The following is a 24,478-nucleotide window of genomic DNA, read 5'->3' on the forward strand; positions in this document are numbered from 1 at the left end:
GGCTGCCACAGGCCAGAAGCTCCTATAATCACTACTCTCCTTGGCTACAGACAAACACAGTCACATCCCTGGAACAGCAACCGTAGTGGAGGTGAGTTTCATTGGCGTTGACTGGAATAGCCTCACCAGTGTCTGACAACTGGAGCCCAGAACCAGATACGTAGAGCCCTTCCCTCCATCCCCACAGCATCAGATAAACTTTCCTGCTTCTAGGGCACACAAAAGAGGATGCCTATGACCTCTGACCATCCATTACCAAGGTGTGTTTAAGAATACTGTCTGCACCCCTTCCCTCCTGAATGCCGCCAACATCCCTATTCCAGCGGCACCATCCCCCTAAGTGTCATCAAGGAGGAATGCCTGGGGCAGCTCCGATCCCTCTAATTCTGAAGAGCAATGCATTACTGTCCTGTGGACTTTCCAAGTAGTAGTATAAAAGGGCCTGCTGCCATCAGCCAATCACTAGGGAAGAGATTTCTCTGATTGATTCTTCCAGATCCAGCTCTTTCCAATCATCACAGGTATAATTTACGGATCTTGCTGTTGCATTAGAGTAATCGGCTCTTCCCTCCAAAAGAGCAAGGCTTGCACCGCTCACCATTGTCTAGCCTGTCATCGTTAGAGCAGCTATTTCAACCACCTTCACAGGCTTGATGGGTGAAGTGCCTGGTTTGCACTGAATGGCAGATCTCTGATGCTGCTACATTAAAAGGAAAAGGGAGGAAGGAAGGAAGGAAGGGAGGGAGGGAGGGAGGGAGGGAGGGAGGGAGGGAGGGAGGGAGGGGAAGGAAGAAAGAGAGAGAGAGAAGAAAGAAAGAAAGAAAGAAAGAAAGAAAGAAAGAAAGAAAGAAAGAAAGAAAGGAAAAGAAAGAAAGAAAGGAAGGAAGAAAGAAAAAGAAAGAAAGAGAAAGACCGCCATCTGGCCCAGGAGCACAGAGTGCCTTTCCTGATCCAGTCTGCCTTCCTACAATTGCCATCAGTCTCTGTGTGCTATGCGGTTGTGAGGATTACAAGGTGAAACCCCTCCAGAGCAGCTCTGAGACTTGTCAGGAAATAGGCTTCATACACACCCTGTTTGGTTGACCAGGGTGAGCTGCTGGTATTTCAAAGGATAAGCCATACCTGTCCTTAGTGACTAAATTATTAAGAACATGGAATGCAAATCAAAACTGCAATGAGATACCACATCACACCCCCATTAGGATGGTTATTTTTTAAAAAGAAAATTTTAAATTTCATGGGCTTCCCTGGTGGCACAGTGGTCAAGAATCCGCCTGCCAATGCAGGGGACACGGGTTCGAGCCCTGGTCCGGGAAGATCCCACATGCCGTGGAGCAACTAAGCCCGTGAGCCACAGCTACTGAGCTTGTGCTCTAGAGCCCACGAGCCACAACTACTGAGGCTGTGTGCCACAACTACTGAAGCCCGCACACCTAGAGCCCGTGCTCTGCAACAAGAGAGGCCGTGACAATGAGAAGCCCGCGCGCTGCAACCAAGAGTAGTCCCCACCTGTCTCAACTAAAGAAAGCCCGTGCCCAGCAACGAAGACCCAACACAGCCATAAATAAATAAATAAAATTTATTTTAAAAAAAGACCAATCATAAAAAAAAAATAACAAGTGTTGGCAAGGATGCGTAGAAATGAGAACCTTCATCTATTGCTCGTGGGATGTAAAATGGCGCAGCTAGTGTAAAAATAGTTTGGCAGTTCCTCGAAAAGTTGAACATAGGGTTACTGCAGGATCTTTAACTCCACTGCTAGATACGTACTCAAAAGAATTGAAAGCAGGGTCTCAAACATATATTTCTTCACCAGTGTTCACAGCGGCATTATTCACAATTGCCCAAAGGTGGAAACAACACGCGCATCCACTGAGCAACAGATAAATGGATAAACAAGAAGTGATGTATACGTACAAGGGAATATTATTCAGCCACAGAAAGGAAGGACATTCCGACTCATGCCGCAACATGGAGGAACCTTGAGGACATCATGCTAAGTGAAACAAGCCAGACACAAAATGAGAAATAGTATATGATCCCACTTCTGTGAGGTGCGCAGAATAGGGAAATTTACAGACAGAAAATAGAAGAGAGGTTACCAGGCGCTGAAGGGGAGAGGAACGGGGACTTACTGTTTAACTGGTAGAATTGCTATTAGCATTGATGAAAAAGTTCTGGAAATGGATAGTGGTGATGGTTGTACAAGATGGTGAATGTTTTGATACTCAGTGCCACTGAATTGTATACTTAAAAATGGTAAAAAAAAAAAAAAAAAAAAAAAGTATGGAAAAGTACATTTCTTTGTTCAATTCCTTGCCAAGGGTGTAGACACCTCAGTTCCAGGTACCACCTTCTCCCCACACCTGTGTGTCACCTTGCCGCAGAGAACCACCGGGAGCTCTCTGAAGGCAGGTGGCGCCGGACCAGTCCAGGTGCCTTGCAGCAGCGTGGTTAATATTCTGCAATTCCAAATGTCTTCTTCCATTTTCCCCAATTCAATCACATACATGTCCATTTTTTTGCCTGCCATTCTGGGCAAGTGAATTCTGCTGGGGAATGTCCCTTCTTCTCTCCCCGAGAAACCCTTCTCCAATGAATAAAACATGAACAATTCAGCCTTCGCAGCTGGGCTCGCCAGCTTATAGGGCATCTTTTGTTTCCTTCCATCCTCGGCAAGCATGATGGCTTTGCTCTCAGGCTAACTTTGATTCCTGGGAAGTTGAGGCTGGCAGGCGCCTGTCGGTCCCATCACGCCCGAGTTCAATTTAGACTAATGATTAGCAAGGCCACGCTCCCCAGGGTTACACGTGTGTCCTTCTGTTGTCCTAACCCCCCAGAGATGGCCCTTCACAGTCCCACTGCATAATTAGAGAAGGGATGACCGGGCAGTGCTGGGATGCTGTCCCTTGCCAAAACAGGCAGCCCTGCTTCTCTGTCTGGCAGAGTGAGCTCCACAGTCTTGGAGGACCTGACTTTGAAACTCATTCCCAGCTGTGGTTTCTGCCATCAAGGACCGCCTGGGCAGTGTAGCTATTCTGATAAAATGCCAACACAGGCGTGCGAACTCTAGAAAGAAATCACTCTGTCAGATTTCTGGGTGGGTACCAAATGCTCCAAAAGTGCCTGCGTGAACCATGTTGCTAAATTCGAAGTGAAAACACATTTGCCCCAGGAAACATCAGGCTAACTCCGATCGTCATCTCAGCGGAGAAGATTCAGAACAAATGACAGCTCTGGGAAGTGCGTGTTCACATGAAATGAGGATGCAGGAGTGGCAGGCTGGGCAAACGGAGGCGTGACAGCTCTTTGCTTTTTCCTCTAATTCTTCCAAGGGATGTCTTCCCCCTTTAGCAGATACTAGAGAAACAAAGACAAGCCGCCCTCATTTCGAGTGCACTTTTCCCTTCCCACTCGCTCTGGCTTTTTCCACTGAGCTGCTCCATAATCTGATGGCATGGTTCTGGCAGGTTGGCTTATGCCAGGGTTTTTGGCGTTTCTGATGTGACACTGGCTTCATTGGATGCAAGAATTTTTCTCTGGAATAAATGTAAGTTTCTAGAGTGGGTGAAGGGGACAGCTTTGCTTCGAAAGCCACCAAAGTCAGAGCAAACCTTGGGCACCTTCTCTCCTTAGTCACTTATTATATAACAATTGTCCAGTGTCACTGCTGCTGACAGGAAGATTAGATCAATGAGGCCATTCCCTGGAGCTGGGATAAAACTGTGTGAAATGTCACCAGGCTAATGGGTTTAATGAGGAGAGGACATTATTCCTAAGGAAGCCTGCTAAAAGCAGATTGAGGGCAGCATGTAACAGTCTGTTTTGTGGGCTTTTTCTTGGTATTGGCGGGGACTATGTTTGCACTGGATCCTCCATCCCCAAAGCCCATGTATTACCTTCAGAGAGGAGGGCCACGCCGACCCAGTCCACTCTGGACTCCAGGGCCTTTTGCCCCAAGGAAGAAGATGGCTCCTAGAAGTCTATAGAGATTTCCTGCTTGTGAAATCCAGATCTAAATAAAATAAGTAAAGCCTTTAAAAATCAGTTGGATGTGGGAAATGGAAAAAAGGGAGTCAGCCTCCTAAGACTCAGCAAGTATTGAAAGCATGGTGTGTTGGGATGGGATGGATACAGGACAGGGACCGGGGGGGTTGACAGAGCTACCAGCTGCCCTGTCACCTTCCACCACAACTTTGTTCTGAGGATTGCAAGGATTGTCATGACTTCTGCCCTTTCTGGATTCCTGTCCCCTGTGGGGATCATGGCAGCTGCAGATCTCCGGAAATCGCTGCTGTTGTGTGTCCGAGTGGACGCAGAGCTGTGCCCGTCAGCTCTACCCCTGCTATGACACACTCACACGTGAGGTGAGACACGATCCACCTGGGAACGTTTAAAAGCCAGGCCACATAGCCAGGCTGGCTCTTCGGAATGTCCAGGCCAGAGAATCTGGCTCAAGACACACAAAGAGGACTTGAACTTGAAATGGCCAAAACTTTCAGTGAGTTTTTTCTTTTCCTTGGTTTTGGCCGCGCTGAGTGGCTTCTGGGACCTTAGTTTCCCGACCAGGGATTGAACCCGGGCCCTTGGCAGTGAGAGTGGAGTCCTAACCACTGGACAACCAGGGAGTTCCCTCAGTGAGTTTATAATATGGTCACATTACGTTCATCTTGGCCAGTTGCCTGCTTGGTGCCCTCCCCCTGAATTTGGAAGAAAAGGGTGAAAGGTCAGTGCGGTAATGTCCTAGCCACAGGTCCACTATGCGGTAATATCCAAAAGAAGAGTCACGCAAACTGACCCCCATCAGGGATACTTCAGAGTACACTTGATTTAGACTCAGATAGCTATTTTGTCCACAGTATTTTTGTCAAGATTTCTAACACGTTTCTCCATTCTGTCATCATTGGGTTAAAACTACTTTTCTAAATCCTGAAAGCTAGTTCTTTTACTGGCCTCTTCTCTCTCTCTCTCTCTCTCTCTCTCTCTCTCTCTCTCTCACACACACACACACACACACACACACACACACACACACACGGAGCCATATGCTCAGATTAAGCTCTGAGCCTTCCTTTACATTTTACAGTAGGTAACAGTCCTCTCACTAAAGTGTTCTCTTGGGATCTTGTGGTATCTGGGATCCCTGGCAGAATCAAGGTAGCTCTAAGTATCCTGCCTTGCACAGTCTTTTACCTAAAGTCATTATGATATTTCAGTAGCTTTAGTTAAAACCTTTGTTTTAACTTAAAAATGCAATGCTCTTTGAGATACCATTCTCTTGTCTGCAGAGCAGGAAGGAAGGAAGGAAATCACAGTCTTGCCTTTCAATTAAGAGGCTAAGTGGAACAGTCCCTACAATCTGTTAATCACCTAATATCTCTGTAACGTTTTTCCTACCACAAGCGAATGAATACCGGCAAGCCTCAGAGATCTTGTGGGTTCCGTTCCAGACCACCTCAGTAAACTGGTGATAGAAACAAAGCAAGTCACACAAAGTTTTTTGTTTCCTAACGCTTATATAAGTCATGTTTACACGTCTCTTAAGAGTGCAATACCATTATGTCTAAAAAAAGTACATACATTAATTAAACGTTTTATTAAAAATACTAACCATCCATCATCTGAGCCTCCAGTGAGTTGTAATAACAAAGATCACTGATCACAGATCGCCATAACAAATATAATAATGAAAAATTTAGAAATATTGTGAGAATTATCAAAATGTGACACAGAGACACGAAGTCAGCAAATGCTGTTGGGAAAATGGCACCGATAGACTTGCTCAACGCAGGGTTGCCACAAACCTTCCGTTTGTAAAAAACACAATATTTAGGAAGCACATTAAAGCAAAATGCACTAAAATGACGTCTGCCTGGAGAGAAAGAAGTTTCTCCCTTGGTTCTCAACAAATGAGGGGCTGTGCTCAGCAGTTACATTTAGTCCCCAGAACTTGAAGACGCTGGGAGCTCTTGTTGAGAGTGTGTGATGGCCAGGAGTTTCCATCTCTCTCGTTCATTCTCACGTGAGCCCCAGGAAAGGCGCAGTCTTCAACATTTATAACAGCTAACATTTATGGAATGTTGACTCTGTTCTGAACGGTTTCATAAAAGATCCATTTGATCCTTGTAACCACAATGTGGTTTGTTATCCTGTAAGGAAACTGAGGCTCAGAGAACAAAGTGATTTCCCTAAAGACACGCAATCAATAGATGGCAGCCTGAAGACCCAACCCAAACCCTCAGTTATGTCACCGCCTGACAAGCAGGGGGACTGGGACGCACGTCACTGTGAACACATTCACTCCCCACACTGGGCAGCCGGTGGCTTTGTAGGTAACGAGATCTACAGGGCAAGTGAAGGAGCATTACTAAGAGGACCTGTCAGTAGCAAGTTAATTCCAGGATATGTTGCAAACCATGGCTCCTAAACTTTGCTGCTCATTTGAACCAAGGAACGTAGGTAAAATGCAGATTTCTGAGCCCCAGCTCTGGATTCCTAGCCAATGACAGCTACCCACTTCTTTTTTTTCCAACGGCCCATTACCTTAATAAAATCAGATGGTGACATTTTCAGCCTTAATGGTTTCTGTTGTGAATGGTAGTTGTCATCGGGTATCTTGTCATTTAGAAGCTTACAGTCTGGTGTGATGAAGGAGGCCTTTGTGTGTGTAGGTTCTGCAGGAAGCGTGCGCTTATTCTGAGATATTAGTAAACATAGTGTCTCTACTATAGCGTGGAATACAAAGTGTAGCACACAACCTAGAAAATGGGAAGGCTCAATAAATATACTCTACTAAGTAGCAGTGGGAGTTAACTGTGCACTAAAGATGTTTCATGGCCTTTAATTTAAATGTCATGTAAGTTCTCATGATACTAACCTGTGGTCGGCCAACTTTACTAGAAAGAAGAGAGCATTTTGTTTTCCCAAAGCAGTGATGTACTGGCATCTGGGGGGCTCCTTCTTATTTTCTTTATATTAAACTTTCAAACATACATCTGAGAAAACCTATCTGTCTTTTAACTTTTAAATATATTCCCTTAAACATAGGTATTAAGACCTTAAAATCTAGAGATTATCATACTAAGTGAAGTTAGCCAGACAAAGGTCATATGATAACGCCTATACGCGGAAGTGAACTTATTTACAAAACAGAAATAGAACCACGGACATAGAAAACAAGCTTACAGTTATCAAAGGGTAAAGCGGGGGAGGGGGGGATAAATTAAGAGTTTAGGATTAACATATACACACTACTATATATAAAATAGATAAACAACAAGGACCTAGTATATAGCACAGGGAACTATATTCAGTATCTTATAATAACCTATAATGGAAAAGAATATATATATATCACACACACACATATATATATGTGTTACATAACTGAATCACTGTGCTGTATACCTGAAACTAACACAACACTGTAAATCAACAATGCTTCAATTTAAAAAAAGACCTTAACATTTTACATCAAGTGGCTGAAAGTCAGATTTACCCTCCAGCAATCGCTTCAACATTAGAATCTTTAGTCCTTATATTCCTCATTCTGTCACCATCTCTGCTTCCATGTGCTGGTGCCCTATTCATACTACAGTTCATTAGGAAAGCTGGGGAAATTAAAAATAAACATAAATTAATAATTATAATGGAACAATTTATTGTGAGCTAGCAGCAGAGAATTAGTAACCAGGAAATGTTCTACATTTTAAATGAACCTTTCCACATACAAAATCCATCATAACCTCATATGTAGATTTGCCCACCGATAAGCAGGTGGGCCCTGACCACAAATCAGGCAGTGTTCTCTGGAAAAGATATTAGTTTTGCTTATGAATAGCATCTGTTCCAAGAATGTATAATATTATGGCTCCGGCGTATGCTGTGTAGAGAGGAAAAAAAACAGGGGTGGATTTAACACTACATCTGTGACTAGTTAGTTATGGTAACCTTCAGGTATTTGGTGGTTTCAGCAAAAGTTCTAATACACATTCCAGGCATCAAGAACTATAGCGGAGGCTGTAAAAATATTGAGACAAAGAATCAGTGCATTCGCTAGTTTGAGAAAACTAGAAAGTACATACAGCTCCCTGCTGACTTGAAAACTACGCTCAATTCATCCTCTCCAAGGGAGGTTTGCTGTGGGGTCCCACGCGGGGACAGAGGCTCTGGCCCAGGCAGATGCTGAGATGGGGGCAACTTATCAGTGGTGACCCCGAACGATGGACTAATTTCCATTTATCCAGGGGACAGTGGGTGACAAAAGGAACACTGCAGGAGTTAAGGTGTTACCCAGGAGCTCACTAACAATCGTCCCAGCCAAAGGACACACTGGGTTTGGACTTTTATTGTTATTTTTTAACCACTGCTGATGAAAAGCTGACTTTCACTAATGATTTATTTTCTTTTCTCAGACTTACGCTTCGTGTCTATTAGATGCTTTCCTACAAACCACTAATTATTCTCCTTGACTCTCTTATTTGCATGTTTTATATTATTTGCTTCTAGAAAATTTAATTTTTGTGGGATTACACCAAATAGCATGCAATGTGATCTATCTATATCTAGCGATATAGTGGATCAATCAATCACCTGGGTACTTAAGAGACTGATAAACAAAGGAAGAGTAGGCTGGGTTTAAGACGGAACACGGAAATAGCAGAAGTAAAACTCAAAACAAACTGAAAACCAATAGACCAAAACCTTGAGAAACCCTAGGCACTCTCTGAAAGTGTTGGTCATTTTTCCTTCAGTGGCACTCAGCCCTCTGCTCACTGATGTCACTCTGTTCAAATGGTGAGGAATTATAACTCAGGATTTGCACAATGTGAGTTTAGGTGGCCATTTTCCACTCAGAGATATTCAACAATTCAGTTCAACCCTATGGTGCTGGGTGTGGTAAACGGAGGGATTGATTTGGGTCTTAATTTATAAAGGTGAGTGAGTGACAACTCAGAGAGGTCAATGCCTTTGACAGAAAAGTTTAATGTCCCTCACAGATCCCCTAGAAAGGAGAGGCATGCCACGCCATGCAAGGCCACGGGGGTCCAGAAAGCAGTGATGGGAAAGCAGAAGCCACAGCTTTTACTGGGGTCTCCGTGGGTAAGGCAAGACAGGGCTGGGAAACAGCTTGGGATTGGCTGGTCTGAATGACTCTGGTGGGCTCTGGGACATCAGGGCCGTCCCTTGTTGTCTGGGTTGATTTAGGGCATGGAAAACATTGGCTTGGCGTGTGAGGGTTAGAAAAGGAGGCTGTTTACAGCATGGACTCCAGATCACAGAAGAGTTATAAACAATGGAGGCCACTGCTTTGGCCCTGTGATTAATGGATGACAGACAGATAAATATGGGACCTAAGAAAACACAGTTAGGACGGGGTGGAGCCAATCCCTTCCATCAGGAACTCAGAATCCAGTAGCTGAACTAGATATGTAGGCTGACACAGCAAATCCAGGTGTATCGTGATAAACATTTCCCTAGCAGCTTAGGCCAAATGCTGTGGGAGTTTTATGAAGGCCGACAAGCAGAGATGTGGAAAGCTTTCTTATACGGGGGATTTATAGTCTCTTCAGCATTCGACTTGAATCACTCCTTCAGAATCATCCAACCCTGGTAATGAATCCATGGAAGAGCTTAAGTCGAGGCCTAGCCAAGTGCCTGGCACACAACGAACACGGAACGAAAGGAAGGTCTTGCCTCTCCCCACCCTGGTGTCCTTTTTGTATGCTAGCCATCACCTACTCAATGAAAGCCTGATACCTTATTCTCTCCCCTGATGGAAGCTTATTTATTTATTTATTTTGCAACTAATGTTGATAACCAACTTGTTTCATAGTTGTTCACGTATCTCCTTTTTTTTTTTTTTTAACTTTATTTTATTATTTCGGCTGTGCCCCTCGGCTTACGGGATCTTAGTTCCCTGACCAGGGATCAAACCCGTGCCCCCTGCAGCGGAAGCACAGAGTCTTAACCACTGGACCGCCGGGGAAGTCCCTCCCATTTTTTAAATTAAAAGTCACACAGGGTTAAAGAAAATACTCAGTTTTGGTTGCTTCTCGATCAGCTGGTGTGAGATGTCAGGAGAGGAGGCCAGAGTGCCTGTGCCTGTGCCTGTGTCTGGACACTGCGGTACTGGCCTACATCACTGTCCTCCTAAAGCCACATCCGTATCTCCCGTGTCCCAGGTGCTCCCAGCCAGCCACTGTCATTCCCCGGAGGACAGGAAAATTGCGTTTTCCTTATGAATCTGGCAAAGACTTGTAGACCGCAGGCAGGGGGATGCTTGGAATGAACTGCACCTTTGCTCCGAGGGCAGGTGGCAGGGCTCGGGAGGGAGGCCGAGAGGCTTTCCGGCAAGTGCATGGCCTGATGGAGGAGAAAGTGGACAAAGAGAAAACAATGAAAAGTCATTTTTCTCATGCAATAACCATGCAGATTCAATCTCCTTAGAGTGAAGGTATAGGACTGAAATACATTTGTCATCGTTTTTCTTAATCCCCAGGGTTGTAAAATTTCTGTTGGGGGTGGTGCCCAGTCTTCTAAGTCTGCAGTTAACAGACACCTAATACACTTTATTCCCCCAGGGCATCCGCCAGCATCATGTAATGATGACGATGGCTGCTGTTCTGTGAATGTTATTTAACGTGCCAATCATTCCGTTAGGCCCTCGACATACTAGCTCTGTTTCTTGTGCCCTCTCCCTGCTTCTCAAACTTTCCAGTGTATGCGAATTATCTGGGCATTCATTGAAAGTACAGGTTCCAGGCTTTCAACTGTAGCAACTGGAAATTCTGATTGTGTCCAATGAGGCCCAGGAATCTGGCTTTCAGGCAAACCCCCTGGTTGATCTGGAAGTAAGTGGTCCAGGGAGTACATTTGGGAAAACAGATTTCTAGTTCTTGGTTAAAACTAATAACGCAGCATAGCATCTGAATTAATAGAAAGTATGTCGAGGTCTAAAAACAAGTTTTCTTAGCACCTGTTGCTATAAAACCCTTTCTAGTTTTTGTATAACTATTATTGTCTGACTTTCTAGAACAAGCCAACAAGAGGGACTTCAAGATCTTATCGAGAACATTAATCTTTTTAGAAAACGAGAACTGGTAGTGTTTTTACAGACTGAGAAAAACAGCAAAAAATAGTAAGTTAAAAGAAACCTTGTGGTAGGGTCATCACCGAGGCCCTAAAGCAAGGACGGCAGAGGAGGGGGCAGGTTTCTAGGTCCTTATAAAAGCAGCAAGTCAAAGGAACAAGGGTTTTGTCCTTTTTATTATTTTTTTCCTTAAGAAGGCCGTTAAGCATTCTCTCTCTGGTCATCGCACATCTGCCCTGATGACTCAATAATCCAGTTCCTTCCTGAGTCTGTGAAATCCCTTCTCCAGGACTCGGAGAGAGACGGAGACGTGCGGGCATCCGGGGCTGGATCCTGGCACAGGGTCCTGCTCAGGGTTGCTTTAAACCACATTTTTTGTTTTCTCACAATTGCATAAGCAGTAGATAGATTTTTTTTTTCCTGGGTTTAAATCTCCCAAAATCAAGTAGATGAGAAAGAGGGAGTGAAGTTACACCAAAATGAGAGTGGGAAGTGATGGGGGGAAGGAAAGGGGTTCTCTTTGCAGTCAAAATAAAACCTATGCAGGTGCTTTCTGAGTTACAGAGACCTGCCTTTTTTTTCTAAAAACAATAACAAACATACGTATACACGCGTGTATATATAAAAGGCAGAAGACCACATATACGCACATGGATACACAGCTGGTTCGCACATCTGTCCACCACCCCTGGTCTATGTACTGGTGACCAGTGTGGGAAATGGGCGCAATGGATTTTCCTCGCCAGGTTTTACCTTCATCTGGGGAAACACCATGCTCCCGTTCACCTCTGTTTTCTGCCGTTTATAATTCCCCAAATCTGCAGAAAAGTCTCCCACCTTCTTCCTTGCTTCCCACTGCCCCATCCTCATTTGTTCATTCTGCTTGTTCTTCTGAAACGGCCTTAGTCATGGCCGTGATTAGAGCAGGGCCAGTGATGTGTCTGTGTTCAAGAAAGAGGGAAGGCGAACACTCTGAACGAGATTGTCGTGATAAAGAGGCAGTGTCAGGAAACCACAGGAATCTTGGAAATCGTGAAGTCATCTTCTCCGGCATCTCCAATATCGCAGTCTCGGTACCTCCCTCTAATGAAAGCTGCCTTTGCCCTACCTTTCTGCTCCCACCGTTTCTTTCTGAAGAAGCTTTATGTGGGTTAGTTGAGTTTGTTTCTCCCACTGCTTCAGTGTTGTCTTCTGCTGCAACTACACAGCATTTCAGCTACATTAGGAAGTTTCCGTGGGGCTGACCCAGAAACCCGACAATATAACATTGTTCTATGGGGAACCGTGTCCTGATCTCAATGCGCTGGTTGATAAATGATCTTGCGGGAACATTTGGCTTCGTGTGTGTGCATATGTGTACTGCTGGGCACATGTAGATGTTCCACACCCCAAAAAAGTTATTTCATTGTGTTGACAAATTGAGGACAAACGGGAGTGGTGTGTCATTGAAGCCGTCTATCCCTGAGAGATGCTTTTATAACAAGAAGTAAGGTCACCGCTGTATATAACTGCGATTTCCCAGAAAAGCCTCTGCATTTTATTTTCTTTGCTTTTTTCTCATCTTATTTTCCCAGCCCGGAGATGATCGCCTTCCTCTTTGCCTAAGTGCAACCTACCGGGCCTTCAGGGCGCTCCCCGCAAAGCCTTCCCACAGACCACTATTAGGACAGGTGTTAGTGGTAGGAGCTAACATTTCTGCGTTCTTACCATGTGCCAGTAGTATGCTGAGTGCTAAAAAGGCATTATCTCACTTAACTCTCATGGCTTCCCTATGAGGTGAGCACTGTCGTCGTCCCCATCTCAACAGACAAGAAATCGAGGCTCACGGAAGTGAAGTGACACATCTAGAAAGCAGCAGAAGCGCCCAGGATCAGGACCCAAGCCGTCTGCCCCTTGAGCTCCTGGTCATGCAGTCTGCTCCCATCTCCCGGTCCTGGTTTCCTCGGATGCACTATGGATAAGGCACGACACGGCCCTTGATCATATTCTCTTTCTTTCCCAGCACTGGCGTGTTTGGCTTTTTTTTTTTTTCTCTCTCTCTCTCATAGACTGCACACTCCTTGTGATGAGGGTTCAGAATGAGAGTCTTGGGCCAGATTCTGAGATTTGCTAACTGTGGGGCCTCCCCGAGACCCACCATCTCAAAGGACGGTGGTGAGGATTAAAAGAAAATAACGCATTTGAAGGGCTCAGCCTGGGGCTGCCCGCGGTGAGAGTACATACGACTTTAGATATTATTGGTATGATGGCAACGAGCACAGCCCGAAATCCATAGTGGGGCTGAACGTTTTTCTAAAAATCCGTTCTGCAGGGGTCCCAGGCTGCTCCACCCACCCATCCTTGCCTCAGTGAAACTGACTTAGCCAATACCCTCTCCCTCTCTGTGAGTCATCAGCAAAGTTGAACGCTTTGTCTTTTCGCTGCCCTCCGAAGTACAAGGACTTTTGCCACCACAGAACTGGCAGCGGCCTGATCACTGCTTCGAGAGAGGTGGAGGGGGCTGGAAGCAGGTAAATGCTCATCCCGCTGAGCTCCACCTCCTCCTGGCTTCAGTTTCCTCATCTGTCAGAGACGGGAGACAGGACGGAGCCGCTGACCTGCCAGCGAAGACTCTCAGGGCTCTGCTTTTAAAGAAGGCGATCCCAGGCACTAAGCTGTTATCAACTGTCTTCCGCTCTTCACGCCTTTCCCGCGTGCCTGTTTTTGTGAAAGTGTGTGTGCATGAGTGTGTTTGTGTGCACCTGTGTGTGGCTGTATGTGTGTGTGTGTGTGTGAAGATGTGTGTGTGCATCTCTGTGAGTGGATACGTATTTGTGTGTGTGTGGGTGTGTGTGTGTGTGTGTGTGTGTGTGGACATTCGCACAGGGTTGAAGCAGCCCAAACCAAAGGGACAGGAAAGAGAGGGAAGGGTGGCCCGCTCACCTGTGCCTTCGGCGGGGCGGGAGGAGGCCTGAGCCCTGGGCTCTGCGCCCGCCGCTCGGGTGCCGCCCTCCGGCCGGAGACCAGAGCCCGTAGGCCGCCTGGCGGGCGGGGAGGGGCTGGGCGGAGCGAGGGGTGGGCGGGGACGATGGGCGGGGCGGCCTGGGTGGGCGGGGCGGCCGGCGGCTCCGGGCATGCTCGGCCGCGGCGGCAGCGAGCGGGGCGGGTCGCACTGGTCCCCGGCGGGCCGGAGCGGCGGCGGCGGCGGCGGCGCGGGGCAGCATGAGGGAGCCGCTCGGTAAGTCCCGGCATCCCTCGCCCCTCCTGACTCCCACCGCCCATCCGGTCTGCTCCCACGGCGCCTCGCCCCCAGCTTCCCGCGCTCGCCCCCCAACTTCTCCATCCCGGACGCGGCTCGGGTCGGCGCCCTCCCCAGCCGCCGCGCGGCCTCGGGCGGGGGGCGCCGCTCTGCTGGGAGCGCGAGTCCCCGCCCTCAGGTGCCCAGCCCCGGGCGCGCGCTGCCCGGCCGGCGCCGAGGGCCGCGGCTGGCGTCGGCGCGCGTGTCGCCCCTCGGCGCGGGGGGGCCCGGAGGGCGGGGGTCGCTGCCGGGTCCGGCGCCTTCGCGGGCGTGTACACCCTTTGAGCTGACAGCCGCTGCGCGGGGTCCCTGAGGTCCCGGTTCCCACGGCCCCCCCGCGCCGCGCCATCTCCGCCCGGCCGCGCGCGCCCGCCGCCGGGGGGTCAGGGCCGCCGGTGTTAGGGCGCAGATCGCCGCCAGTGCCCGCGGCGGCTCGGCCCCCGGCTGCCGGCGGTGAAGCGGAGGAGGGAAAGGGAAACCGGGGGGAAGAAGGGCAGGGCCCCGCCCGAGAGCGCCGTGCGTCTGGCTGACCAGCTCCCTGTGCGGTCTGCAGCGCGCCCGCCCGCCGGGCCCGGGTCTCCGCGCGCACCCTCCGCGCCCCGCACCCGCGGTCGCCAGCGGCTCGCCCCCGAGGGCCAGGGGTTTCCTGCACGCCCGATCTACGGCTCAGGGCGCCGCTCTCGCCCCCGAAACGGGCCAGAGCAGCCGAGCGCCTGGGATTCTCCTAGGGGTTTGGAAAAGCAGCTGTGATTTCACTACCGAAGGAAAAAATGGAAACGGGAACTTGACGCCCGCGCAACCTGGCCGCGCCCCAGCCCTCGCTCGTACGCGCTCTCCGGGGGCAGAGGCTTCGGGGAGCTAGCTTAGGCGGGTTCCTACCGCCGCCCGTCCCCTGCCGCCCTGGCCACCCCGTGCTGCGTCTCCCGCCCCGGCTCTAGACGCCTGGCCTGCTGGGGAGAGAGCGGAGCCGTGCGGACCACACAACTCGGAGGTCTTCCTTTCGTCTTTTCAGTTTCGCAAGTGTGTATCCCGGGGATCTGAGATGCGGGTTGGACGATGGGAGGGGATTCTTGGGAGGGGGAGTGGGCCAGGGATTCAGGCGGCCAGAAACGCTTGGGTGAAAATCGCAGACGCAGTCGTCTGAGTGGGTGAAACTAAAGGGAAGCGTTGCCGTCTGTCAGGTAGTTTTAGAATTTAAGATGAATGGATTAAGACCGTCCAGCAGGGCAGGCGAGTGTAAGTTTGTTTGGAAGTTCCACGCAGATTCTATTTCGAGGAACTCGTGTTGGTTTTCGTGTAAAGTGGGGAGTTTGGTAAATTCGTTCGGTTTTCCGTAATGCTCTGTGGGTTTGGACTTTATATTTACCTTGATAGTAGGTGTCTAATTCTTGGCCACCAGCTGAACAAGCTTCCTGAAGGGTTCCAAGTGTTACTCAGGGCAGGCAGCGTGCAGCAAACGGTTTCCCTCCCGCTAGAGGGGTGAGCAAATATTTGTTGAACAGAGGCCTTCATCTGCTGGGCCTCCCTCCAGACTTCACCCGCTGTTGCAGAGATGGGAAGGTCAGGCCTTTGGCAGGCCCAAGAGATTTAGGGGGATTGGGTGGGTGGAGGAATCCCGTGCCAGAAAGGAAAAAAAAAAAAAAAAAAGAATTTTTGTCTTTCCACCTCCTTGGAACATAACTTAAAATGCCGAGTGTCCACATGCTCTGGAGGATTTGACAGGCTAATCAGAGTTATCCAGTAACGCATCTGAATAAGTCACAGATTCCAGAGACATTGGGCCGTAAAATTTTAGCTATAAAAGGTAACTGACGACTGGAGGTACACAAGGAGAATAAATAAGGACCAATTTTTCGGTTAAAAAAACCAAAAAAACCTTTGAAAAGATCCTTGGAGTCTAATCTTTAAAATGCAGTTTAAAACTAAATCTTAGAAATGCTATGAGTAAAGAAAGCCCGGCAGTCTGCAGCCCCAGCAGGTTCTCAGTGTCCTTGCTGGAGAGCCCTCGAGTTTGGGAGGACCGCAGACACGGGCCGGGCTGTTCAGAGTCCAGCGTTTCTCTGTTAAAGAGCTTGGCGGGTCTTCTCGCTAATTAATCTAAAGAGAGTTTAGAATGCAGAGCGTTGGAGTGAAACAATTGTTCTGTTGTGGTTTTTATTTTGAGAAGCGAGGGCTACGTCTCTGACGTCCTCTAGGCCGGTGGCTGAACCCATTCCTGCGGTTTATTTGGCTTTTCAGCAGATGTTGTTGTTCACCTTTTGCATGGGAAGTGTTATCTCAGTCGTTGAAACCTTGCTGTTGTGCTTTGTTTCGAGGGCGGGCTGACTTAGGGAATGCAGCACGCGCTAAAGGGGCGCTCACTTGCTAAAGCCAGCAGCCCAGAGGGGCTAGAACAGTCTCCAGTACTTTGATATAGTCTTTAAACTTTACATGTTATTGAAACATACAGGAACCGTCCGGATGCTAAAAACCTCAATTATCTGGTTCTGAATTTGTGATGTTTTGTTTAGTTTGGCTTATTACCTTAACTTTCTTTAACTAAATATATTTTCCAGAAACTTTCTAAAGGTAATATATTGACGGTTGGGGACAGCCTGGCCCAACTGACAGAGCCTTTTATTATCAGACCACTAAATATCTTTGTAGTTTGCTGCTTCTTGGTTCTCTCTGTAGAGCTTCCTCATTCAGCCTGTTTCTTCTGTGTGTAAGTCTAAGAATTTAGATACTATTATAAAGACACACCAAGATACGTATTTCAAGGAGGGAAAGAAAAGGGAGAGAGAGAAAGCAACTGTGTATAGGAAGACTAATTGGAGAAACCGAAACCAGATGGTTTTATCTCTTGACACAGTGGGGCTTGGGGGGACTTTTACTTTTTACTTAAACGCTGAATTTTTCAGTGTTTATCTCTAGAATAACATTATATGGCTTTCGCAATTAGAAAATAAATAATGTAAGAATTATATGAAATAATTTAAACTTTAACATTTTTCAATGTTAAATGTTGGCTCTTTTATTCGAAACAAAACGAGTGTGTTATACGTTTAATAGACGACTTCAGGAATCTTCGTATGTGGAGTTTGATGTCTGTGGTGATAGTGGAATTTAATTCTAACCTATTATAAGTTTTACAGTTGTTTTTGCAAATAGCCAACAATTCCAGAAGATTTAAAAAATCTTCTCCAATTTCAGTCCTTTTCTTAATGACTGCTAATCTTTTGGAAATGTTAATGAGCTACTTAGGGTCTCTTACAAATGGGTGAGGTCTCCAAAGCAATAATTGTGTGACAGAATTTAGAGGTGAAAGAGAAGACCTGTGTGTGTGTGTGTGTGTGTGTGTGTGTGTGAATGTGTATGTATGTGTGTTCATACAAGTTTTGGTGAAGAGACAAAGAAGTTAGAAGAGATAATATTTATGAAAAAAATAAAGTCTGTAATATTTGGTACTTTATTTTCTTCTCTTTTTGAATCAATGCCTTAATACCAACCCAACCCAGCAAGATTAGTGTTCCAGGAACCTTTTGATCTCAGACCCAAGTTTTCCATCTCGTTGTTGTTGTTGTTGTTGGTTTTTTGTCACCTTAAAGAAACTTAACTCCATGACGGTTGCCCTACTAAAAACTATTACTTCCCAGGTTCAATATGCTTTTTATGTCTAAAGAGGTTTTCACCACTTGAGGGCCCTGGCAGAGCTGGTCAGCCCTCTGTGGTGTGGTGACGACAGTGTGTGAGAACTTACTGTCCCAGGACTTAAACTGTTGAGCTCTTTATTTAATTATTAAGACTGGAAAGGGAAATGGCAATCCTCTTGCTCATAATAAAATACATGGCTCTACCATCGAAAAAAACACCAAAAAAAAAAAGCTATAGAAAGCAATAAAAATCCATGCGTCAGTTAGCAACATGCCTCAATCTGGTTTGTTTTGTGTCTTGGCTATTCACCTCTTGTTTAAAGAAAGTACTTTGTTATATATTAATCATAACATTTGACCAAAAAATTGTCAGTTGAAGAAATATTTACAGTCAACTGCCAACAATTTGAGGGACTAATTGCATCTTAAGGATGGAATGTCAGCAAATGCAACTGAGAACGTTTTCTAGAAGAGTTAACAATGTCTCATCCAGACCTTTAGAATGCTGCTTGTAATCTTACGTACAATTCTATCAGCAGAACGTGATTTTGAGCCTACTATAATCAGGTTAAGTATATCTGTAGCAGATAAGACGCAAATACCATATACTAGACCCTTTGAGCCTTACGTAATTTACTATTCATTTCTTCTTTCCTTCTGTGTCACTTTTATGTTCATTGAGTCTTCCATATATGCAGTACGTTTTCAGTGGTACATTTTCCTAATCCTACCTATGTAGCTTTTTGTTTTTAAGGGTTTTTTTTCCCTGATGATGAAATAATAATAAATAAGTATAAGAAAGTGCCAATATTTGACCATTTTTTACCCGTAAAACTTCATACGGTTCGATCTAATACATTTCATGACAGAACATCATAAAATCCAGTAAAGTATAAATAAGGACATTTCTTTAAAAACTCAGAATCCAATACCACTGTTGCTATTTTGGTATGTTTCCTCTTCCCCACACTGTGTGTGTGTGTGTGTACGTATATAAATGAAATTGTATTATATGCACTGAACCTAGGCTTTTGTAAACTGTCTATTTAACACGGTACCGGGAGCATTTTCTCCTGTGCCGTTATATATCTGAAAACATCATTTTATACACCTGTGTGCATATTATAGTCTACCACGTGGATGCACCAGAATTTTAACCATCCCTTAAATGAACATTTAGTTTAGCTTTTTTTTTATTATCATAATTAAAACTTGGATAAGTATCCTTATATAAAACTTTGTGTGTATCTTGGATGATTTCATTAGGATGGATCCCAAGAAGTGAGATTATTAGTCTATAGGGTTTCAGATTTTTAAAGATTTTATAACATTAATCACTTTTAAGACAGGAAATAGCATTTACCTACAGATCCCTGCACACATTCATACACAAATAGGAGAACCCTTACAGCTCACTCACCGTGTCCTCACCAACAACAGCTATTGCTTTCTAGAAGCTTCAATAATTTGAGAAGTGAATAGTGGCATTTGGGTTTAATTTGCATATCCTTGATCACAGGTGAGGGTGAACATTTGGTTCATATTTTTAATTGGGTATTTGTCTCTTAGTTTTCAGTGCTAGGCAGTTGTTAAAAAGGCAGAAAAGTGTTGGTTGATTTCATGAGTTTATTAATATTCTGTTTCATTTCACTTTCTAGCGGAGCCTGCTAACCGTCAATACGAAGAGACGGAACATTTTTATAAACGGGAAGGGAAGAGGCAGTGGAGACTGTTTAGGTACCATTCGTTTGCAAGGCTCCGCCTCTAGTGATGAGAATGCCGGAGTCACGCCTCCCAGCCTAGGAGGTCCACAGGTGGGGGTGTCGGCGGGGCTTGTGTGTCTTTGTGTTCTCAGAGCGCAGGGCCTGCACATCCAGTGCAAAGCAAGTTTCAGTCAGTGGGCACCACTGCGCTTGGGGTCTTCTGGGAGCGAGGGTGATGGGTGGTAGACTCCCTGGCCTTACCTGCGCCCTCCTCTCAGCGTGTGGCCGCTTAGCTCTGCTCTCTGGGCCGGCCTCTGTATGGGTGCTACTTACGAGGCCAAGGTCAGAGGGTCTCTCTTCCTGTGACCCAGTTAGCTTTGTTCTGTGTCAGAGCCACACGCTGTATTCTCTTCACCAGGGCCAGCTGACTTAGAAATGCTCGCTGCTCATCACAGGGGAGAAGAGGCTAGAGAGAGGGGCGATTTCTAGAGCTTGAAGGACCCCGAAGAACCTCTAGTTCAGTCTTCTTAATTTACTTTTTAGGGAGAAGACTGAAACCCATAGGTTCTCTCCTTTTCTCCTATGCATCGTCTCAGGCCTCGTTCCACACAGCAGATGTGTACTGAGCAACGTGGAGGAATGGAAATTAGTCCCTACAGCGAGGGGGTGGACAGCTCAAGTTCATGCTCGAATGCTGATGGGTTGTTAGCAGTGCTTTCCTAACCTCACCGTCCCTTCAGCCTGAATATAAAGGATACAGCTGCTATTTACAGAACTTAGAAGCCCACCGCGGAGTAAGATGGCTTTAAGTGGTCTCATTCGGGTTCTTTGGAAGGGACAAAAACTCTGATGAAAAGCCATTCGAGAATGATTTGGGCACAAAGAAATTTTGCAGGAATAAGTTGGTTAAATTAAAATCGAATGACCTGTCATCTTCTCCAACCGGGAGTTATTTCCGACTTCTGTGTTTCTCCTAATGAAAGGACCGTTACCTTAGTCACCAAGACCAAAATCCATTGTACTTCTTCCCTTGAAAGTTACTCTCATTAATTCCCTTTATTCCTTACCCTCTCTGCTACCACCCCTGCACATTACAAAAGAGGGGACTTGTGACTACTTGTCCACACGTCTGTCCTCGTTCTGACCGTGTTAGTCCTTCACTTTCCTGCCAGAGCCAGTGTAAAGCGCCTTTCCTTTATCTGCCCAAACCCTTCTGTGGTTTCACACTGTGTGCTCATTTAAGTCCAGATCCTGTTATCGTTGCAGATAAGGGTGGCTGTTTCTTTTTTATTTTTTTAATAAATTTATTTATTTATTTATATTAGGCTGTGTTGGCTGCACTGGGATGCGTGCGGGCTTTCTGTTGTTGCGGCGAGGGGAGCTACTCCTCGTTGCAGTGTGCGGGCTTCTCACTGCGGTGGCTTCTGTTGCAGAGCACCGGCTCTAGGCACGCAGGCTTCAGCAGTTGTGGCACGAGGCCGCAGTGGTTGTGGTTCACAGGCTCTAGAGCTCAGGCCCAGTAGTTGTGGCACGCGGGCTCAGTAGTTGTGGCTCGTGGGCTCTAGAGCGCAGGCTCAGCAGTTGTGGCACACGGGCTTAGTTGCTCCGCGGCATGTGGGATCTTCCCGGAACAGGGCTCGAACGTGTGTCCCCTGCACTGGCAGGTGGATTCTTCACCTCTGCGCCACGAGGGAAGTCCCAAGGGTGGCTATTTCTATGTAGATAATTTTTTTTCTCTTAGAATTTAGTTTTTTCTGAAAGTTACAAGCTCCCCTCCCATCTCTTCATACGTGCAGTTTGTCCACTTTTCAGCTTCACACGGCAGCTTTTATGAGAACTCCAGGTCCCCAACCAAGAGCCTGGAACGCAAAATAATTGAAGAGGTCTGCTGAAGGTCGGAGAGCATCGTATGGTGTATTTGTGAATGAATCGTGTTACTGAATATTTGAGTGTTTAGAAGTCAGTGCTAGTATGGCCATCAAGACGTTGCCATCAGCGAGGCACGGGCCCTCGTGTGTGTGTGTGGTGTGTGCTCAGTGTACAAGGGAAGCATCGCCTCGAAGAGCCATCTTAGTCCAAGAGAATAAAGAATTTTTTCCTTTTAAATATAGTTTTCATCTTCATGCCACCATGCCTTCTCTCCTTTCTTGTTTATATTTATGCATTATTTGGTAAATTAGGAAACTTCTGTTGCTTATTAAGGAAGGAAATTTAGAGCCTAAAATAGTAGCACGGGCTGTGAAGCTAGACAGACCTTGGTTTGACCCTCGGATCTGTGCTTACAGGCTGTGTCACCTTGGACTCTCAGCCTTGGTTTTCTTGTCTATAAAATGGAGACATTCCTATCCACAGCAGGACATTTACTGGGAGTAGAAAACAAAGTGTGCCAGGCAGCTGGCAGAGTAGCTGGCAGACTGCAGAAGCTCTGGGGATGGATGATGTTATCTCTCACGTGCTGCTATTCTGAGCTCATAGAACAGGCTCTTCCTTCTGCTTTGTACAGAGAGAGTTAATTGCAGCGGTGGCAGGGGGATAAATTAACCACAGATTGGAAGATGTTCTTGGTGAATTCGTCATTGAGCATCTTACCACCTAGCCCAAGCATCCTCAAGGGGAAGAAAAGTAATAGAATATGAACCTAGTGATGTCATGACTCAGTCAAAAAACCCAACCCGGGAAACTGAGCTGTTCAGCCTTGTTATTCCTCTCCCTCCCACCCTACCCCTCTAAACCACCTAAATCACAGCCTGTGTGCCGTAAGCATTTCTCTTTGGGCCTCATCTCATGAATTTCATCTAATCTAAACCAGTCCTGTCGAGGTGAACGAGAGAACTGTGGACTGAACCCAGTCTTCTCACCCAGCTCACTGTTCCTTGTTTCTTATTTCCTTCACTGTTTCTTCGATTATTTTTGGAGTCTTGATGCTTATAAGTATGCATTTTAATAACAGAACAGAGGGGAAAAAAGCGATAGTTTGCATTTAGTGTTGTCACACACTCAGCACAAAAGTTTTCTTCTGTAAAAAGAGACTTGTTACACATCCGGTTTTCCTTCTTTGTATATACTGTCCTACAAAGTTTGCTTTAATCCAGTGGCTTCTGTCGCTCAACTCAAGCTGTATAAACGGGTGAGAGGTTCTCTGAGCCGGGTGGCCAGGTTGGGCCCTGATTTCTCTTCGGTAACATTGAGCAACGCCACGAAGTCCGGTAGAAATTGCTCTCCTGACACCCTAGTAGCTACTAGAAGCTACACGCTTTTCTTTGGAATAAGCGGCCGATCCGTCAACTTTACAGACTAGAAAACTGAGGCTTGGAAGTTAAGTCACTTGGTAAAGGCTATCCACCAAGCAGAAGGCAGGATGGAAAGCTAGGCCTTTCTGCCAAGAAAGCTCTCTGATCTGCTCCGTTTTCGCTCTGATCAGGTGGAAGTCTGCAGGCAGCTCCCACCTGAGATGAGAAGAAACAGCTGAACATACGCCACCCAGAGAAGGAGACCCACCAGGATGCATGGCCCTGTTGCCAGGCCATCAGGTTTTTACTGGGGAGGTAGAGTTTTTAAACTGGTTTCTCAATCTTGTCTTTGAAACGATGGACTTAACTCTAGCAGTCTGTGGGGCAGAGAATAGTAAGGAAAAGATGAAAAGAGCCACAGTGAACTCAAAAGAGACACCGTGCTGCTTCCTGGCTCTCTCCAACCAAAAGGGATAAAAGCGGCAGCACTGCAGGCCCAATTCATGCTGAGGGCTCCTTGGTGGCCCTCTTAGCTCCTGCTCCACTGGGTTTTATCTGTCAACCAGTGATGCTGTGTCCCAAGGCCTCAGGTCTCAAGCCCCAGGTAGATCACAGGCAGAGGAAGGAAACAGCAGACTGTACCTTCCCTTAAGGAGATTTATTTCTTTTCATCTTTTGCTCTTAAGAATAGGAAAGTAGCTTCACTTAGTTGCTGTGACTTTTCTTGAAAGGAAATTGTTGATAGGGCAGAAGAGGTGTATTTGCTGTTGAGAACAGAGCAAGGAACTTGTTAGACTAAGGAATTTCTCATAGCTTGACAGGGTCATTGAACTTGACAAAATTTCAGGGGTCACCTAGTCCAGCATCCTGACCAGCGCAGGATTGATTTCTACATTAGTGCTTTCCAAACTGCAGGTTGTGACCGATTCGTGTGGCACTGAACTTAGTGGGTGGTGGCCAGCATTTTTCAAAAGTGAAAACGGAATAGAAAATATGACAGCACCCGTCAGGATGTGAGGGTAAATACTTTTCCTTTCAAGTTTTGACTAATGTGCGTACACACACCTTCGGTGGATTTGCTGTAAAAACAACAGAGTTTACAAATCCCTGACCGCCACTGAAGACTCTCCCAGCCACGAACTCCCCACTTTCAGAGGCAGCTGGGCCCTGATGGACTGTCCTGTTAACACGTGTGTCCTTATCTTAAATGTCTTCTCTGCATTAATGGTATTCAGATAGTCATAGAATGAAAAAGGTACTGAAAGTGGGCTCCTTTGTCTCTGTCCTTGTGTCCTGGGATTCCTTCCCTGAGAGTGTATCTAGGTACCTGCGCTGACCGGACCGCTCTTTATTAGATGTTTCACTATGAGTATTTGATACAAGGTGACAAAGTAGCAAAGAAGAACATTTCTTACACGGACTGGCCAGAAAATCATACTAACAGGGTGATCTCACAGTGTAGCTCTACCTTGAGGGATTTGTTTGGCTTAGAAGCGATCTTCCAGAGGCCTTCCTGACCCCTTGAGAGCCTGGGTGAGGGTCCC

The 24,478-nt window shown here is 46.4% G+C and overlaps 1 protein-coding gene across 7 annotated transcripts in view; it reads left to right on the top strand.

Annotated features, from left to right (window-relative positions):
* Positions 1-14,199: 14,199 nt before the first annotated feature.
* The window catches only part of JCAD (junctional cadherin 5 associated), a 40,891-nt gene continuing 30,612 nt past the window's right edge, over positions 14,200-24,478 (top strand). For 2 of the 7 annotated variants that reach the window (XM_032621803.1, XM_032621804.1), the window contains exon 1: positions 14,200-14,309. In XM_032621803.1, coding sequence (XP_032477694.1) covers positions 14,206-14,309 — 104 coding nt within the window. In that variant the 5' untranslated portion in view covers positions 14,200-14,205. Of the gene's footprint in view, positions 14,310-14,798; positions 15,390-19,720; positions 19,739-23,125; positions 23,250-23,713; positions 23,954-24,478 lie in introns of those variants that run through there. The other 5 variants (XM_032621806.1, XM_032621811.1, XM_032621810.1 and 2 more) reach the window with 5 other exon arrangements.

Source organism: Phocoena sinus, chromosome 2 (assembly GCF_008692025.1).
Source record: "Phocoena sinus isolate mPhoSin1 chromosome 2, mPhoSin1.pri, whole genome shotgun sequence".
In the NCBI taxonomy this organism is placed as follows: domain Eukaryota; kingdom Metazoa; phylum Chordata; class Mammalia; order Artiodactyla; family Phocoenidae; genus Phocoena; species Phocoena sinus.